Genomic DNA, 20,285 nt, shown 5'->3' with positions numbered 1-20,285 from the left:
AAATCATAATATATGTAAATGTTTTAAATTAAGATTCAGTATTATATTCAATTTAGTGTAATTTTAGTATAAGATATGAAAGTAATTTTTGTAAGAAAGAGGCTGATATTAAACCATGTAGAGGTGCATCAAGTACTGCAGTATTTGTCTTAGTGGTGGACTAACTTCAAAATGACCTGTGTATAGCCACAGTAAACTCTCAATTATCTGGACTAATGAAAGGGACAAGACACAGATAATACAAATTATTCTGTTCAGTACATTCCCAACATCACAAATTGCTTTACTTATTTTTCACAACGTGTCATTTTGAGAATCAGTAATGATTGCTTGTTCTGTTTCATGACTAACTTATGGATCCATGGAATGTAATAAAGATGTATGTATGACAGCATTAGCTGTCTCAGTGTCTTGTGCTGGAAGCACACTTCACAGGAATCAGTTTGTTGCCATTCTTCAGCATTTCTTTGTTGTTTTCAAAACTTTTCGCACCTTACACCACGTCAGAAATTTTGGACTTGATTTTTTTGTTAGGAAAACCATGCAAGAACGCACCCCTAATTATAGTTAATTAACTGATAGGAAATGAACGAAATAAAACATTCTAACGTGTTACGAATGTCTAAAACGTCTACTGTGACATTCGGTAACTACGTTTTACCCCCACACTTCACAACGATCCAGTGAGTAAAGGTTAAAAGCAATTGTAATTACAATAAGGAAAGTCATGGTTTGTTTCGTAACTACGGTTCGTGTGCATCACGCTATTATGAACGCAACGGAACGTTAGCAGCAAACTGGTATAATCGTGTGTGCAAGAAAGAGAACTGAGTGACTTATAGATACTGTATCTGCTTCTAATATAAGTTTTCGCTTCGTATTTGCCCATATTTACATTATCTTATCCAAACACTAATCAATCACGAGTTGTCATGTTTTCCGTAGTGTCCATTACTTTCATAAATGGAGCTTCCAAGGACGTTCATATAGTTCTATGAATTGCATTTTGTTAGTGCTGCCGACAGAGTGTAGTATACAATTTTCGCTGGAAGTCTAATCATTCCAGCAACTGAATCAAGCAAATTATGGCCTCAGTGCGACAGAGGAAGGTAAAACGTAATGATCACATTATTTTATGACCGTGATGAAGTTTGGAGTTCACATTTTGTTAAGTACGCCAACGAATATGAATGTCTATCCGGTAGGGTGCATTGATGTCAACCAGCAGACGATTCAATAATATACTCGACAGTGAAGTTGTATTATACTGAGCTGTGGTAGTTTTTACTTTTATTTGTATTCATGGTTTACAATTCTGTGAGTTATGAAAAGCTTGGTTTTTGCCTTATTAGTTTATATTCATGTTCAATCTAACCTTTACATAGGAAGATTATGATCAGCATGGCGTGGACGTAGGCAGTGTAAAATAGTAGCAATTGATATTGCGGGAAGTAATGATTCTTAGATGACCCCAAATTTTAATCAATGAAATGACTATAGGATGTAAATGAAAAAAGTAGTAGGTAATGTAACCTAATGTCGTATAGTGTTTAATGTTCCAAAAACATGCAAATATCTGTTTATCATGGGAGTTAAATACCATTTTAAATATTTATAGAATTTTAAGAATTTTATGTATATAAAACAAGTATTGGTGTGACAGTTGTTTTTTTAAAACTAGAATTTGATGAAAACAGTGTTGTTGCGGCTAGCACGTCTAATTATGATCTATGTCTATGTGACTTTCTAAGCATGTCAGGCTGACTAATGACACTTATGCCCAGCACTTAATTTCTGCACCATCAGATGCTCATATTCAGTCCATTATATGAACTAGATTACCCTACCATATATCCAAGTTGGTATAAATTAACCTGGCAGATGTGTGATGCAGTCTAGTATGTAGATGGTTGCACAGGGCAACACCTCTGTATTGTCAGTTATGCTTGTGTTCAGGATTTTTCAGCATCTTCTTTTCTGATTATTATTTTTATATTTTCAGTATACTTAGGAATAAGAATAAACATCTTTGTCTTGTAAAATTATTTAACATACTAAGAAATTTCAGGATTTTTAAAATGTCTTGTATTTTTGTTCCAACTGGCGAATGATTACTGGTTTTGCTAAAACGTGGTACTTCATTATGACTGTTTGATAGAAATATTACATAATCTTTGAGACAGGCAATACTGGTAGGTTAAAAATAAATTCAGAGTGGCCACCTCTAGCACTTTCTTGAAACAATGTACTTTTCTACAATTTTATCCACTTTGTCAACTCTACCTTTTGAATTTTTATATGCTGTTATTTTTCATGCTTCCCTTTGTCAACCCAGATCAGTATTTCCTAGAAAATGCATAGTAGATAACAGTATAATTCTCATTTTTCAGGATGTAAGACATAAGTATTGTGACCTCTTGAATCCCAAAAAGACTGCTGCAAACTTCTTTGTCTTTATTATTCACAAATTGCAGAGGTATCTCACACTTGTTACCTGATAGTGCACCAGTCACTGTTATTTATTTTTGTCAACAAATCTCTTGCTAATCATGCCAATTGTGCATAGTCACATTTCTACATGAATTTGCTATTGTTGACACTAGATGCATCACCACATCATAGCTTCCATTTGAAACACTAAATGCCCTTCGCAGCTGTTTTCCATCATAAATTAAAGATGTATGTATATATCATACTGTTGCATCTGTCAGGACATTTATTGACATAAATACGCCTATGCGGAAGGGTCATTTGGCAAAAAGGCATAACGAAGATGTGTAACGAAAATGTGAAAGATCCATATCAACAATGTGTAAATATGGACCGACAACAATGGTCAGCTTTTATGTGAACTCCGTGCATTGTTATGTTATGTCATCTGTTTACTGCCGTCAACAATCCGCTTTCGTTATTGCGGAAAGAGCTGAGCTGTGAATTGCTTATAGATGAAGTGTGTCCTAGATTAGATAATTTTATGATGGTAAAAACGTTTTAGAATATCAAAAGTACTAATCTTATATAAGAATTATTACATTACATTACATTACATTACAATACATTACATTACATTACATTTCATTACATTACAGAGACGTATTTACGTCAGATTCTCCGGAACCGTGGTTCCACTGTCAACTTTTTTAAGCCCTTAATTTTTTTAACAGTTACAATGAATCTCTCAAATATATGTGATATTAACCACACTTCTTTGTTGCCTATAATTGATATTGTTGAAACATAAAATATGAAGGAGAAATTAAAACCTTTTCTGGGACATAGCAGTCTGAATAAAATCCATACCCAATCAAACTTTCTCACAAATGTAATTGAGACTGAGATTTTAATTTGGTCATGCCCAGCAGCATTCACAAGGCCATAAGTTTGAAGACCTTGTCCCGTTGTCTGGATAAATTTTGTTGAATGGAGTGAATACAAATATTTGTACAGTGAGTGATCAGATACAGATTTTAATTATATGTATAAAAAACTCAGTTTTGGAACTTGTATTCCTAGCATTTTTTTTAGGTACAGGTATATGAGAAATTATATTTATACTGTAAATGTGGTGGTTATTCTGGTGATAACAGGAAGATCTTATTTGTGTTTATTTGCATCATACATGTGTACTGTTTAAACAAAAACCAAGCTATTACTATCTTTTGAATATTTTGTTACAGCATACTGGAGATCATGGACTACCAAGCCACTCAAATAAGCCAAAGAAGAACCCTTCACAGAATAGAGGCTCAATGAAAATTCAACACTGCTTTTTTATACTAACAGCTTTTGTTGTAGTTTCAACTATTGTGATAGGTAAGTGACCTAGTGGAAACAAGCGAAGACATCATTGCTGGAACCATAACCTCAGCAAGTTTGCCAACAGTTTTGCATGCAGTGAGTGTCTTATCGGAAGACAAGATGAATGTAGTAGTGTTCAGTTGTTTCTCCATAGACATTTTTATTTCAGACTTGTTGATTTTTGTTTTAGAACATTTCATGTATTTCACAGATTGCTATTAATCTTTAACTGCCATGGAATAATCTTGGAAATATTGTTCATAGGTTCGTACTTCGATGTGCTACCATGGAGTCCATATACCCATGCAACAAATGTCTTGGATAAAGTGGCATTTATCTTGGGGTTGCAGAAGCATTCATATGCTGTTATAATAGATGCTGGTAGTACGGCTTCTCGTGTGCTTGCTTTTACATTCCATGAATCTGTTTTCGGTAAGAGAGATGTTTATGATGTGTTGTCACTGAAGCATGACAGGTGCATAATGAATTGATGGACAAATTTACTAAAATTTTAGAAGCTAGCTGAAATATTTTGGCATCATGCATCGTACAAGCTAAAGGACTAATAAAATAAATGTATGTTTTCACACAACTGTGGCTGACACACGATTCAAAACAACATTCACAGCAAATGTTAATCCACTATAGTTTCTTTCAAATGCCCTGCTGCTTGGCCTGGAGTATCCATGTAAATGATGGGGAATGGCAACATTTTTGTTTCAGCTCCTGGCAAGAACTGCATAACTCATTGCAAAAACTCTAACAGAAACTGCTGCTAAAATTATTTGCACAGCAGTGCAGCTCTGTCTTGTGTTAAATACTGGTTATATTTGTGTATGTGGATATGGTTTGATGTACTATTGAACAGCATGTTTTTCTGTATGAATTGTTTATGAAGTGTGGTTCTACTAGCAAGTGTCAGATTAGAATCCTGATTCTTTTATCATCTTGGTCATAGATATCATCTTTATAAGTGTTACTCATTGTGTCTATCATTAATTTATACTTCATAATTTTCCTCAGACAAAAACTTGAAATTGGACCACGAGCTATTTGTGCAAGTAAAACCAGGACTTTCTTCTTTTGCTGACAACCCACAAAAGGTAATGTGTATATATATATATCCTTTGATCCTGAACAGCAAAGAAAAATCCTGAATATGAGTGTCAAGTTAAATTCTGGCCAATTATACTTAACTTATTACTTATTTCTGCTTAGAATGATTAAGCAAGTGAGTTTAAATTCAGTTTAATATCAAGGATGAGAACAGGACATAAACCAGTAAAGAAGAAATTGGATGTTAATCCTCGATGATATGTAGTTAAGAGTAAGATTCATTGATTATGAATGGGTAACAATGTGAATGTCATCGCTTGTGATATTGATGTGGGAAGTATCTTGTGATTCAGCATGATATCAAAGATAAACAGAATAGTAGCAAGAAAAGAAAATATGAGTAGGGGCTCCATCACAGCTTGGGGGGTTCCCATACATCCCTCCCTTCCTCTCCTTCTCATTACTGTTATCTGTTTTTACTCTTTATTTTTTTGTTCCCTCACTTCTGAGATTTTGTAATGAAGAAAAATGAGGTAAATGAAAGAAATAAAATTGAAATAAACATTTAGTAAATTCATTTTTATTTTTAGAATTATATTCACTTAAGCCTTTAAAGTCCAAAGGTATCTGTATGCACCGCATGCTGTGCTATTAAGTGACTGCAGTTTTGTTACATAGAGCGTATTTGTTTAAACATTTCAAGCTGAAGCTTATCTAAATAATAGTTAAGAATTTGGTCCGCACACTTCACCATTGCAAAGATCAAGGTATTAATGCTGTTTAAGGAAATAATCGTTGGTTACAGTGAGAATAATACTGGGTTTCAAAGCATTAATGTGATTTTCAGAATAAACATTGATTATTTTCCTAAACAGTATTAATAAGTTGAGTTTTGTAATGGATACATCTTGTGTTTTCTTTGTGGTAGGAACTGTATGTTTAAATATAATTTAGATGAGCTTTGGCTTCAGTGTGTTAAAACTTTACTGTAAACTTTATTTCTAATTATATTGTATTTGTCCAGTTATTTGAGTTTTATGCCTTGAGAAGACTTTGCCCTTGACAAAGCTACATACGATTGACCATGCCCAATGATGGATTGATTTTTGGTTACGTATAAACCTGCTCTCTCAAAAGTTTGGCAGTGTGCTTTGTTATTTGTCGTAGCAAGTGCCAGATGTACAGGAAATTGAGTCCATCCTATTCAACTTTAACCTTTGTCAGTCAAATGGGAAGTAGTGTTTTCTGTAACTATTATTTGTAGTTGGATGAATGGTGCTATATTTCCCTAATATATCATGATACTATTAATAATTTTGTATGTTCAAAAGAAGACTATCTTGTATGGTTAATGTGTTTCTATGTAGGCTTGCCAGAAATTCATTTATAATTGACTCACCCATTTGAAGTTGGAATATTTTTGTTCTTTCCAAGAAGCCTTTTATAGTTATTGCCCCACAAAATGTTAAAACCAGACAGAAATATCTAAAGACACTTCAGATGTGCCCCTGGTTATATCACCACTCCTTTCATAAAACCCACACTTCCTTGTGTTTCTTATTTCAAGATGTCATTGTCCTGCTGGGGTTCTGGAACCCATGGTTGTGACTGTGTATACTCAAGGAAATGGACAGTTATGTGAGATTTGAGGTTCTCATGGCAGTGAAGATGTGGTTGTTGGGTCTTCTGGATTATAAAACCATGTGAACTTATATGTAGATACTATTGGTTTGGAGGAACATACTGCCTCCATCTTCTTTCAAATCACACAATGTTAAGATGCAGACACCAGTGAAAGGACACCATAACTATGAGTACTCTGAATGTTTTTAGCTTTGTTTAGTTTTCCTAATATGACATTAACTTTTGAGCTGTTATAAAATTATTTTTATCATTGTATGTGATCCTGAAACTGAAGTTCACACTTTGTCATACGTTTTAATGGTGACACTTTTCAGGGAGCAGAGAAGATAGCAGAACTGCTGGAAAGAGCTAAGGAGGTGATACCACCATCAGAGTTGAAGAACACACCACTTGCTATGAAGGCCACAGCTGGGCTGCGACTTCTGGCTGTCGAGAAGGCTGAAGGCTTGCTGGAAGAAGTGAGTCATGAAGTAGAACAATGCATTATACAGATGACATAAGAAATTATAAGTTTAGCATCTTAATATTAATATTCTACTGTACCTTCTTCCTGTTTGTTACTACATTCTTTCTCTTTGTATTCTTGTCCATCTTCATTGTTTATTTTCTTTTTACCTCAGTATCTTAATCCAAGGAGTCCTACCAAATGTCTATACATCAAGCCAATGAAAAGTTGGGACCCGCAGTGATCAGGCACTTGAAGAACGGGTTGTTCCCAGTATCCCAGTATCTTCGCCAAGACAGTTACGAATTTACGATCTGAAATTTATTACTGTTATGATATTGATCAGCACATATGCAGACATTACCTATTGAGAGTGTTGCCACTGTACCAAACTGCTTGGCTACAAACTAATTTGTGCAGATTCTGAGTGTTTCTTGTATTTGTAATACCTGTGATTCACATACATATCTAAGGCTGAGTTTCAGAACTGTGTATTTCTGTTTTACTTCCATCATGATTCTTCCAAAGTTTCTCTTGATACATCCATTTCATTTGTTACATTTTGTCATATTTTCATCTAGTCCATTTTATGTTTTAATTTGATATTTGACAGCCTAAGTATGTGAATGCAGACACCCACACCATAACTTCTCTATCTATTACAGTTTTCACACTCCTTTGATTGCATCCATGTATAGCCATATTTTTTGTTTTTTGCTCAAAATTTTCAAACCATGCTTCTTCATGTCTTAATTTAGTTTTGTAGTGATTGTCTGCAGGTCTTCTGTTTTCTGCCAGCAACAGTTTCTTGTCTGTGAAGAAGATGGTGGATATGGAGCAATCCTGCCTTCGTTTAACTCCTCTAGGGACTCATCATTAGGACTTTGTTATGAACCTTTTGGTTTCATAAAAGATGTAGAATTTCTTGACGGCTGAGTGACTGCTTCTCAAGAAGGACTGTGTTTTGTGGAGTTTAAAGTAGTAGCCTGGGCTTGAATTATAGCCAGTGTTAGCACAAGAATTGTAAATGGCAACACACTGTATTTTCCAAACATGTACAATATATTGGAACATTATCTGTATCACCTTACATATTCACTGGCTTATTTGTGTTTGGTCTTGAATATTGTTATTGTTGTTCCAGGTTAGGAAGTTATTCAAAACATCTCCATTCCTGACAAATGAGAACTCTGTGTCCATTATGGATGGATCAGATGAAGGCCTCTTCTCATGGTTCACTGTGAACTTTCTCCTCGGTATGACAGTAAGCTGATACTTTATAATACTTCCCATAAAACGTCCTGCTCAATATTGTAGATAAAGACCACTTTCTCACTGGGATATTTTATTTTTTGCATAAAGCACAAATATTGTATGCCAAGTTTTCACTCGTTTGAGTAAACTCCAGTTATGTTTCATCTTCTGTATTATAATTAATTAAAATTGTACTTATTAAGGACACTTATAAACTTCCCACACTGTTATTTTAACATATACAAACTCAACAAACATTATATATATATTTTTTTTGTATTTTTAGGATCTTTTGAGCCTGGCATTGAAAGATTTAAATACCATGCAGTGCTATGTTCAGTTGGTTTGGTTTTCAAATAAGTTATGTCTTGCATCTTGGGCACTCAGGACTGGCCATTAATGTGTCCTATTGGGCAAAAGGATGAGTATTACCCATATATTTCTCCAACCAAAAGTAGTTAATGAGATGGCTCTAGAGACAACTGTTGGATTTTCAGATCGTTTTGGTGGTGATCAAGATCAAACCTTGGCAGCCCTCGACTTAGGAGGTGGCTCTACACAAGTTACATTTATGCCTACTGATCAAGCGACACTTGATGAAACTAAACCAGAATTTTTACATCATATATCAGCTTTCCATCATAATGTTACTGTTTATGCACAGAGGTAAGTTCAAGTATGAACTTAAAAACAAGAAACAGTTAATTTGAAATTATCTCAATCAGAACAGTATTTTACTTCAATACTTAATTAATTAGTTCTCAAATTTTTACTTAACTGAAGCTTTTGTTTTGCTGTCAGTACAGTTTTCTTAGAATTTTCAGCCTGAACATGGGAGTGAGAATGTACGCTGAAGTTTTGTTTATCATGTCTTCTTAAATATAGTCCTATGGACAGAATCTTAATTTGATTGCACTCTGTAATAATGTTTTGGACATCCTGTAATTTGAAATTAATTTTGTTCATACTTATAGTTATTTAGGTCTTGGTCTGATGGCAGCTCGGAAGGAAATTCTGTCTGTTGGAAATGTACAGGATTCCACCACACTTAGGAGCAAGTGCATTAATCCTATTATTAATACGAAGTGGAGCTATGGTGGTGTTACTTATGCAGTCATGTAAGTTCATTGATCCATTTCCGTATCTCTTTCTAAATATAAAACTGTAGTTAGTAACCATTCATACTAATGACAGTCCTAGAGATTAAAGACATCGACAATTTTGGACACTGAGAGCTTGAGATGATATTTAAATATGTTTTGTAGCAAATTGTACACTATTCAGGGTTATGACATAATTATTGTTAAGTAGGATTTGAGGTTTTCATGGTGGTGAGTGTGAAGATGGCTATTTTCTGGATTGTTGCACTGTGTAATCTGGTAGAAGTTTACCGATGTTTCAGAGGTCCTTGCTACCAGACTACACGGCACAGCAACCTAGCCATATTAATAGTTATTGTTGTCTGTATCATTTATATTATATTTTTGATTTGTATCAGACATATAAGCAACTTATTAAAACAAAGTAAAGTAAACATAACAAGAACCTGACTTTATATATGTATGTAATTTACTGTATTGGATGGTCATTAATGAATAACAATTGTGATTATATAAACATCCATTGCAGGGGACCAGAGAAACCTCATTATAAGGAAGTGAAGGCAGACAGATCTGTGAAAGAGAAATATCCCATAGTGAAGTTTGAGGAGTGTCTGAAGATTATTAGTGCTTATGTGAACAAAAAAGTAGATAAGCCAAAAGAACTTAATCAAAAGACAATTAGTGCCTTCTCATATTACTATGATAGAGCTACAGAATATGGCCTGATAGGTAAGTGCTTTGCTGTTAGAACACTACAAACATAAGAGTTCTCTTTTAAAATGGGTTTTCTGAGCATTTTATGCCAGTACACCTTTGGTACAAGTGATAAAAGTAAGGCAAATTAAATTCATAACTATTAAAATACAATAATTCAAGAACATCATTGCAGATAGTCGTACTAACAAAATAGCTAATCTACAGAATACTAAATTCTTATGCATATTTGATTTGACAAACATGCATTACTAGTGTTCATATGCCCAATGTAACAGCCATCTCTGCAATTACGTATGTTTCGTTAACGCGAATTTGCTCCGAGATCGATGAATCAGTAAAAGCTGTTTGTGAAATAAAAACTTTTACATATGCGAGTTTGCTCTTATGCAGTTTCATTCCTGGCGCTTTAAACTTTCAAAGGACTAATTTAATCTCTGTGGAGGTACCGGGGTTATTTTTATTACGCGATTTTCTATAGGTCGGCGTCTTACATGAATGCAACTATCGCATAACAGCAGAGATGACTGTACATATCAGTCACATGAAAGAATTGCAGTCAATTGCGAAGACCAACGAATTGTCGATTATAAAAATATATTTTTTAAATTCCCTTTATTTTATTTACGTTATTTCAGAGCTTTAAATGTAATGCCATTATATTACTCGTCAATGTTTGGGTGCTGGGAACGCATGTCATTGACTTCCCATTGATTTACATTTTAAAAGAGTTTCAATTTACGCCGATTCCGTTTATGCTGGTTCGTCGAGGAACATACCCCCGATGTAAATTGAGGGCTACCGGTATATGAGAGCAATTCTTTACTTTATTGTAAGTTTAAACAAAGTAATTGCATCGAAGACATACCTTTTTTTCCAGTCACTTTGCTTCCATTGTTTTTTCCACTGGTCCTCAAGTTTTCTGATTCCATCAGAATAATACTTGATTTTTCTGCACTTTTCATATACTCTCTTCACTTGAACAACATGTATTGAACCAGCGTGGCCATCGTCAGGATAAATTTCCTGCATCTTTGTCATTGCACTAAGGATCTCCACCCTGATGTCCAAAAATAATGATAAAAACTATATATGAAAATTTTATTAATTTAGTTAAAAGTTAATATGCCAAAGTAATTATCAACAATTTTTTGAACAGTTTTTAGCACAGCCTGGTACACTAGGATCTGCTCTGCTATTTGTCTTTAAATATACGTCATTACAAGCAGTGAAATGCTTTGCTCTGCTCTTTACAGATCCATTTAATGGTGGTGGTGTAAGTGTACGAGATTACCACATTGCTGCGAATAAAAGTAAGTGTGTCGAACACGGATTTACGTTTTGTAATGTTTCATGCAGTCACATTGTTTTAGAGTTCACATAGAATTATCTTAAAAAGTTATATATTTTTTATATTTGTTACCATATATTATTTCAGGACTTTATATTTGGTGATATTAATGTTGCTGTCACTTCACAGATTCATTCATCTGCCATGTTGGTATTACTGATTGTAGGAAATTAGAAAGTACATGTTTGGGGTAGTCTTCAACAGCATAATGTCTACCAAATTTCATCTGTCCAGTGGTTGTCACGGGTGGACAGGCAAAGAATGCATAATAATTTACAGATTTTTAGTTTAGATTTTGAGTGATTGGTTTTTATTCTGCAGCATGTGAAACCCCAAATGCTGAGCAGCCATTCATGTGTTTGGACCTCAGTTTCATATCAGTTTTACTTCAGCAAGGCTTTGGACTATCTCCAGATAAAGTGCTGCATGTAAGTAGTAACCATTTTTGATACTGTCGAAACCAAAGTATAATGCAGCAGAATAGTGCAGATCTTGGAAGATTCTTATGCATTAAACTATGGATTGGCAAATTACAGTCCATGAGCTGTATGTAGCATGCAAAATGTCCAGTCTGCTCCTGGTGATGGTCAATTAACATTAACAATACAGCTATTTATTAATATTTCAGCTCTCATTCATTCAATTGAGGAAGTATTGTAATTCCATAATAAACAGATTAAACAAAAAGTAGATTTTGACAGAAATTCAAGTTTTGGTTTCCCTGGTTCATGTATGTATTATTTATATTTACTATATCTATTAATACATCTGGGTTTGAGGAAGTCAGGATGGTTACCACTCCAGATTTGATTTGATGCATGTCTTAATACCTGCAGAGCACTGATCAGAGTTTAGAATATGCTGTCTGTGAATTATTAGTCCTGGTAATACAATTCTCATACCTACAAAGTAGGATCAATCAGTGTGAATAATTGTTAGCTATTTTGACATATTTTTAACTATAGAATATTTCTTGCAGCCTCTCTGGCCTGCAGTCACTTAACTCATTCAGCCTCCAAGTAAAAATTAATTTGCCATACATTAAACTGGCTTCAGTCCAACTTCCATATTGCTCCCTGAGTATCCTGTTCTCAAATACCCTCAATATTTGTTCTTCCCTTAATGTGTGAGACAAAGTTTCACATCCATACAAAACAAAATGCAATAATTTTGTAAATTTTAATCTGTTAGTTACACATGTGATTTTGAACTGTACGGTAGCAAGAATTTAATCTGCTGTTAATTAGTCTTGAATGCAATTTTCATTTGTTGTAGTCATTCTCTAATATTTGAACTTAGCCACATTTTGAAGGATTTATTGGTGGTGATACGATGAATATATACTTAATTTTCTCTGTATTTACATATATTATTACCTCCTTATTAGCATCTTGTATAGTAAAGTAATGTCATCAGTATGGACCAGAAGCTGATGTACCCCATTCATGTGTTGTTATTTATATAATACTTAAAATTGGCATGATAGAATTTGTTTTGGTCTGATGGGCCATCTTCAAGCTCTTTACAATGTACAGAATTCTTTAAAATGGAAGTTGTTATGTAACATACAAACATTTTCTTTTTATTTATGTGTGTGTGCTAGAATACTAAAATATTATAAGCTAAAATACAGCGATTAAAATTAATGTTGTATGTAGCATTAATATGGGATATATTTTTCTATGTTCAGTGATGTGGAAATACACTGGAAAGAATGTCTATAGAAGATCTGGCATTGTCATATTTTGGTACAAGTCTATATATTACAGAGGCCAGAGTAGTGAAGTTATAACCAGTGGAGTAGTAGATGTGGTAGTTGTAAAGTCCGCATTATGGAGTTATGGATCTGATTATATGAGACAGCAGTCTCTCTCTGCCAGTGTAGTGTGAATAAGACGTGCCTAAAAGTATACAGAAATAATTACCACACTATGTAAACACTATCTTTACTTACTCCAGATGCATTGTGTGTGTGTCTGGAACCTTTCTTATGTTAAGGATTGAGGGAAGACATTTTTAGCACTATGTTAAAATTTTCACTAGTCATAAAATCATACAAAATTAAGTCTGGAATTTGCCACATGATGTTTGCAGTTTCAGCTGGCTGAGGCCAGTAGCCAGTGGTGCAGTGCCTTGTACGAGGCTCGTCCACAAAGTAAGTTTCCCTGGGGCCGTTTACAGAAACAAAACACAATTTCATGGAAATATTTATTGCAACAGATACAGCAAGTGTCCAGCTATTTTTCAACATATTCGCTACCGGAATTGAGACATTTGTCATACCGTGGGACCAACTTTTGAATACCTGTGTCGTAGAAGTCTGCCGCCTGGGATTGGAACCACTGTGTGACAACCATCTCCGCCTCTCTGTCATTCTCAAAACGCTGACGCTGACCGGACAGGAATTTCTTGAGGTGTAGGAAAAGATGGAAATCACTGGGAGCGAGGTCCGGGCTGTAGGGTGAATGATTAAACACCTCCCAGCTGAACTCCTGCAGGAGACTTGCTGTCCGTCGAGCCATGTGCGGCCTAGCGTTATCGTGCAGGAAGACAATACCGGCACTAAGCATCCCGCGCCGCTTGTTCTGAATGGCCCGTCGCAATTTCTGCAGTGTTTCGCAGTAACGCTCAGCATTCACCGTCTCACCTCTGGTCAGGAAGTCGACGTGGAGAACGCCCCGTCTGTCCCAGAACACCGTGCACATCACTTTCCGCGCTTTGTTTTGTGTTCTGGTGTCAGTTGCTTCGGCACCCACCTGGCGCACAATTTCCTGAACAACAGGTGCTCCGTGACAATTTCGTGCAACAAGGAGCGGGAAATGACTGCTGAGTTCCGTAATTGTGAAGCGACGATTATCCATAATGCGTTCCTACACAAGCTCCACAAGGTCGTCTGTAATGATGGATGGCCTCCCACTGCGCTTCTCATCATGCACACTTTGTCGACCTGCTGAAAATTGTCTGCACCAGCGACGCACCATCTGCTTGCTCATGACGTTAGGCCCATAGACCCGGCACAGCTGACGATGAATTTCGATCGGCGCTATGCTCTGTGCATTCAAAAACTTTATCACTGACCGCACTTCACAGTCGGCGGGAGCTGGAATAAGAACCTCCATCTTCAACAGCTGCAACGATGCTACTGTGAGAACGCGGGAAGTACCGTTAGTGCATGCGCCATGCTATGTCATTGCTCTATCACGTACGCACAGTCGCTTCGCGCAATTTAAGGTTTGCTAGCTGTGGGACGAGTGGGAAACTTACTTTGTGTACGCGCCTCATATTGATTTTGTGGGTGAACATGAAAATAGCAACAAGGATGTCGATGATAAAATCCGCATTAAAAATAATAATAATTATATGAACTTATATAATCAGTTGACACTTGTCTTTCAGCTCTATAAACAAGTTGATGGCCATGAAATCAGTTGGGCGCTTGGAGCAGCATTCCATATTTTACAGAATGGACTCTAGGATTGTTTAATCTTAATTGTTATGTACATAGTGATATTTTTGATAACACTTTTGTAGTACTGTGTTTCTCTACTGTTTGTGCCTCTGCTATGCTAGCGTCACATTTGGAGCAGTAGGTCACATGTAGCATTGCTTGATGTGTTGTTTGAGTGCATGCTCATTTATGGAAGCACCGAGGTGATATGAGTGTATTGCACAGTAGATTTTTAGTTCCTTTCTTCACAGTTTTGAATTACTGATTTTTAATATAAATGGGATGTGTATGTAATGGAAGAAGGTACTGCATATAAAAGGACTGATGATTGTGGCCATGAGTATTGCCCAATTATCTTTGTTGGTATTGTTGGTACAAGGGTTAGAATGAATAATGTAATTGTGCTTTTAACTTTGTAAGTAGAACTGGAATGATTTTATTAAAATTATCCCTTCTGACTATCAACACTTATCTCTGAAAAACTTATGTTTGTTTCTCATGTGTCTTGGTTCCTCTTTGTACCGTCAATAGGTAATTCAACTGTAAAAGATCATCATTGCAAGTACACTTTAACTAGTACTTGGGTTGCAACCCTAACATTTCAATAGTGTTAGTTTTCAACAGTTTCACTTTTCTTTAGTCATATCATACATAATCCTATTCCCATTGCATCAAATTTAACTCATGTCCATGCATTACCACATACTGTGAAATTAGACTTTATTCCTTTCGCTGCAACAGTTAACTTCACTCTCTGAGCTATGAAAACATATTCTTGTTAGTTTGCATAATATTGCCAAGCTGCCGAAAGTTTTGTTTTGTACAAAGGTGGTGTTTTCTCAACTTGAAGCAGTTAAAAAAGTGTTTTTTAATATAGTATTGAGTATTTGATACATGTGTTGGTAATTTTTGTGATTTTTATGCATATACACAGATAATCATCTAAGCTCGTAATGAGTTCAGATTTTTACTTTAAAATTACATTCTTTTGAGAAAGCAGCAAAAAGATAACACCAAACCAGTTGGGAACCTACACACACACACACACACACACAAGATGTTACTGGTTTTAATAAATGATATGTTAATGGTAATGACAATATAGCATATACATTAAGGATGTTGTAAGTCCTAATAAGTGATTTAAATTGTGTTTTTTAATTATGTATGACAAAAGTAAAAGTATGAGAAATTGTTAAAAGTTCACACTACTTTAACCTTTATCTTACTAGCGTTCCCAGCCTGGGAACGTAAGTTGTGTAGTCAGTCCTACGAATGTTCCCGGAGGGGACCTCAAAACTTGCAACATTGTAGGAAGACTTGGCTACGTCTTTTGGCCTATTTTAGGAGCTGCAAATATTGAATCACTTTCTCTAGGGTTTTTACAAGGTCAGCATGAGATGTCAACCCGGAAAATATAACCATAAACAGAATTAAACATTGTTATTGTCAAGTGGGTTTCAGCTTCGTTTTCAGGCCCCTAATCAAAGCTCACATTCCTCAGCATGATGGGTGAGAATGTGTATCCACTGAAGTACGGGAGACAAATTTTTCTGTGTGGTCATTAGTTCACAACCATGTCGAATGAGCTTCAAAAGAACAAAGTAAAGTTAGTAAGGCCTATTTAGTCAATTAAGATATTAACTGCATTTTTAAAGAACACTATGTATTCTCTGTTCTATTCGAATAAATATGGCTTTTATTTTGTCAATTTATCATGTTTACTTTAGATAATATTAAAGTTTTCTGTAGAGCGTGCACAAAATTTTAAAAACCTGCAAAGAAACTCCATAGGGCTGCTATCACTATGCCATTTAAATCCCCGTTGTTTAAAGGTTAATAAATGTTAGTGTTGCAACCCAGATAGTAACCAAATTGTATGCTTTAAATGAAGTTACATTTAACTGATGGTAGAACAAAGAGGGATTGAAATGTGAGAAGGAATTTTTTTTTTTTCAGATAATTTTTTATAAACTAATATGCTACAGTGGGAGGTGGGTCACGCTTAATTCTGAGCTTGGTGACATGCGTGATGGCAGTGTCTGGCAGTAGCACTGTATTTGCTGGTGCATTCAAATGGAGTGCATGCAAACTAGAAGACTGCGCAAATGAATTGTTAATTAAGTTTTTATGGCACAAGCTGAGTATATGCTTCAAACTTGCTGCTGATACTTCATATTTCTCTAACAACTGTAGCGCATAATTTAGTACACAATTTTTTTGTATGCATTCTGTGAGCACTTCTTGATTCATGTCATAACATATTTAATTTGTATGTATATACTTATTTAATATATGGTATATATATTATTGCTAAAGTGTTTTATCACCTCATCAGTGTCTGGTCCACACACTGCATTAGAATGCACCAGAGAATGTAGTGCCACTGCTATCATGTGTGAGGTGTTTACATATGAAATTTGAACAGTTTTTATATACACATATGTATTAGTATTGCCATTCTCCTAAGGTATTGCTGGGGTAGTATTTTGAAATATATTATTGATAATGCCTGCTCAACTCTCTCAAGTCATTTGTTTACGTCAGTGCTACATATATGCAGACATCTTGCTATTCTCATTCCATCATCTCAAGATTTGTTTTTCTTATGTATATAACAAAATAATGGTGCATCAATTGAGAAACACTGAACTTGGCATAACTGTGGGAAAAGTACTTGGTGTGTGTGTGACTGTTAATGGGCTAGTAATGGTTGCAGTGGAAGTCTTGGCCATGAAGTGCTGGAAGTATTTTTCTTGGGTTTCAGTTCTGAATAGCAGTCAAGTCATGAAGTCAAGTTCATAGTCAAATGAATTTTCAATTAACTAATAGAGTTGCTATCATTTCCTTTGAATTGTTATGTCACCCACATGCCAAACTGTTTATTAATTACGATAAAAGGTAAACTTTCTGAAAGGTGAGGAGACCATTAGAAGGTTACTTCAGTCTCTATTTAACTGCATACATGTCAATGTTGGCTTCTGATCACCATAGCAAGACTGATGCATATTCTTGGAAATTTTCCTTCACCTATTAATTTAAAAATGTAAGAATACATATTGTTTCAGAAGCTGAGATTAGTGCTTTCCAGCAGATCTAACTGATTAGGTTGTATGGTTTTACCTAATGACGAAAGCAGAACCAGGTTCTGACGTGTTTTTTTAAATGAAAAGATGAAGTATTCAAGAATATGCATCAGTGACATACCTTCATCAGAAACCTTTAGATAAGATGGTAATAGTTCTTTACTAATTTTTAGAAAGTTAATTTCCAGTAGCTCTGGGCATTCCTTGTGTATTATGAAAGCTTCATCAGATAGATACATGGTTTCCTTGTGGAAGGTGTGACCACATGATTAATTTAAAAGTAGCATTAGCACTGTAAACTTGGTGAAGATTCAAGAATAATGTAAAACAGAATGTATTTGACTATAGAAATTGTAAATCTAAATTTGTCAGTGACTGTCGATTTAGTATTGGTAACAATGTTCCTCAGAATGAAAAAAAAAAAACAGGATATGAGACATCTGGGTTGGGTCTGATATATCTATATTTTACCTTGATACTGTTAGGTAATTAATTAAAAAAAAGGATGGGATATACACAGAGAATTTGGGTTGAAAAACCACAACGGATGATACCATGTGGAATAAATACCTTATGTATCGACGTGAGGACAATATGTATCCCAATCAAGGCAAATGATTTTACTGAGATGCAACTATTCATTCGACAGTTTTTTTGTAAGCAGAGACTTCAGCACCTTAGTGTCATAGGCTGTATAACCTCTGGCCCTTATTGGGATATAATATTGATATCAGAAAAGTATATTATGAAAATGTAAATTAATTTTAACTAGCTTGGGATGAAGGTAATTGGTGGACTTTTTTGAGCATAATGATGATGAATGTTCAGTTTGTATAACAGAGAATTATATGACCAGTTGAATAACTATTGACTCATGTTCTGAGGTCAAGTAATGGACAAATTCCTAGGTAGGATTTGAGGTTCTCATGGCGGTGAGTACAAAGATGGGTTGTAACATCTGTAGTGACTCATCACCCTGATGATGGAGGTAGCAAGGACCTCAGAAGTGTTGATAAACTTCTACCAGACTACACGGTGCTACAACCCAGAAAAGAGCCATCTCTGACCAATTCCTAGTCACAGAACTCAGATCTGAATACAACAAGGGCATATAGAATAAAAAGAGAATCAAAATATGGGATTTGAAGGGAAATAGAGAAAAATGACAGAATTTGTGTCACATTTAAAATCTCTGCAGATGGCTATTCTCTGAGTTTTATCATTGAAGGATCTGGAACTAAAATACCAGTCAGTCTGATATTTTGATAGGTGCCTTTTTGCTTTCACAGTTATCCATTTATTTATTTATACAAATTGTTGATGTCATGTAAGTCACTAACTTCATTTTATATGGTTTTGAGAAAAGTGAGCTTTAAAATTCTTCTGTCACCTGCATCAAAACAGCATTTAATTAAATGTCAAATTCTTTCTGTAGCTAAACATGAAGATATCAGTGACTTCTTTGACAATTGCTTCCTAACAAGTTCAGTTTTATGCACTACTTAAATGGAGTTATAAAGATGTTAGGTAATGACTTTCTGCATGATACTGACAAATTATGTTTTGTGATGAATATAAAATTTGAAAATTCCTTCTCTGTTATGAATGAAACATCTCTGCCAAATAAGAAAGCACACTATGCATTACAAACAATTATTTTATAAATTGAGATTTGAAGGCAAGAGGTATATTTATATTTACAGACATACTTCAAATGTTTAAATTTTTGCAATCAAGTGAATTGTGGTAAACATGCAACCATCAAATTTTGTCTTCATTAAGATTGAAAGCGTCAGTGGCATGTTAATGATTGTGCATGAACACATGATACATTTGTTGCAAGAATTTACATAAGTTACTCACCCTATTTATGTAACTTCCTTTCAATATGGATGCTACTTTGTAAACTAGTCTTCCACTGCAACGCTGGTTGCTGTCTTGTATGTGATGTTTCTTTATGAAGTGCCTTATGAAGATTGAAGGTATGAGATTTGAATTGGAAATTTACATGCTGTGAATTGTTATAAAACTTTCATATATTTATTGTAAATTTTGCTTTTAAGTATAGTCTTTTGTCACGTACATGATTATTACTTTTCTTAGCAATATCTGTTGTGATTGAAATGAAAGTGGTGTGAACACCTGGTGCTAATGGTGTGGTTGTTTTTTAAAGATCAGTCTCCATTAGTATTATACATATTTGTGCTAATATAAGATAATACTCTTGAGGTAATATCTTTTTTTTTATTATGCATGATGGAGATTACTGAAACGTTCCCTATCACACATATATGATTAAGTGACCATCTCCACACAACAAATAATATTAATCTCGTATTTAGATGTAAAATGTAAGTCTTACTTAATTCACTAAGACAATGCTTTT

The 20,285-nt window shown here is 34.9% G+C and overlaps 1 protein-coding gene across 5 annotated transcripts; it reads left to right on the top strand.

The window, feature by feature from the left end:
• Positions 1-279: 279 nt before the first annotated feature.
• On the top strand, positions 280-20,132 carry NTPase (ectonucleoside triphosphate diphosphohydrolase NTPase). Of its 5 annotated transcripts, none has more exons than XM_022058044.2 (12): positions 280-683; positions 3,678-3,813; positions 4,063-4,230; positions 4,822-4,901; positions 6,813-6,956; positions 8,088-8,199; positions 8,695-8,863; positions 9,172-9,315; positions 9,827-10,029; positions 11,271-11,327; positions 11,687-11,793; positions 14,762-20,132. In XM_022058044.2, exons 2-12 carry the CDS (start codon positions 3,750-3,752, stop codon positions 14,837-14,839), a joined length of 1,326 nt encoding a protein of 441 aa, XP_021913736.1. In that variant the 5' UTR covers positions 280-683; positions 3,678-3,749; the 3' UTR covers positions 14,840-20,132. The 5 variants fall into 5 exon arrangements, with proteins under 5 accessions (XP_021913736.1, XP_021913734.1, XP_021913735.1 ...); XM_022058042.2 differs by lacking the exon at positions 280-683 and adding an exon at positions 734-1,109; XM_022058043.2 differs by lacking the exon at positions 280-683 and adding an exon at positions 1,169-1,317.
• Positions 20,133-20,285: the final 153 nt, after the last annotated feature.

Source organism: Zootermopsis nevadensis, unplaced genomic scaffold (assembly GCF_977971745.1).
Source record: "Zootermopsis nevadensis isolate Lab colony 2312 unplaced genomic scaffold, Znev_1.0 Znev_ptg000016l, whole genome shotgun sequence".
NCBI classification, from domain to species: Eukaryota; Metazoa; Arthropoda; class Insecta; order Blattodea; family Termopsidae; genus Zootermopsis; species Zootermopsis nevadensis.
This window is presented reverse-complemented; position numbering and strand designations above follow the sequence as displayed.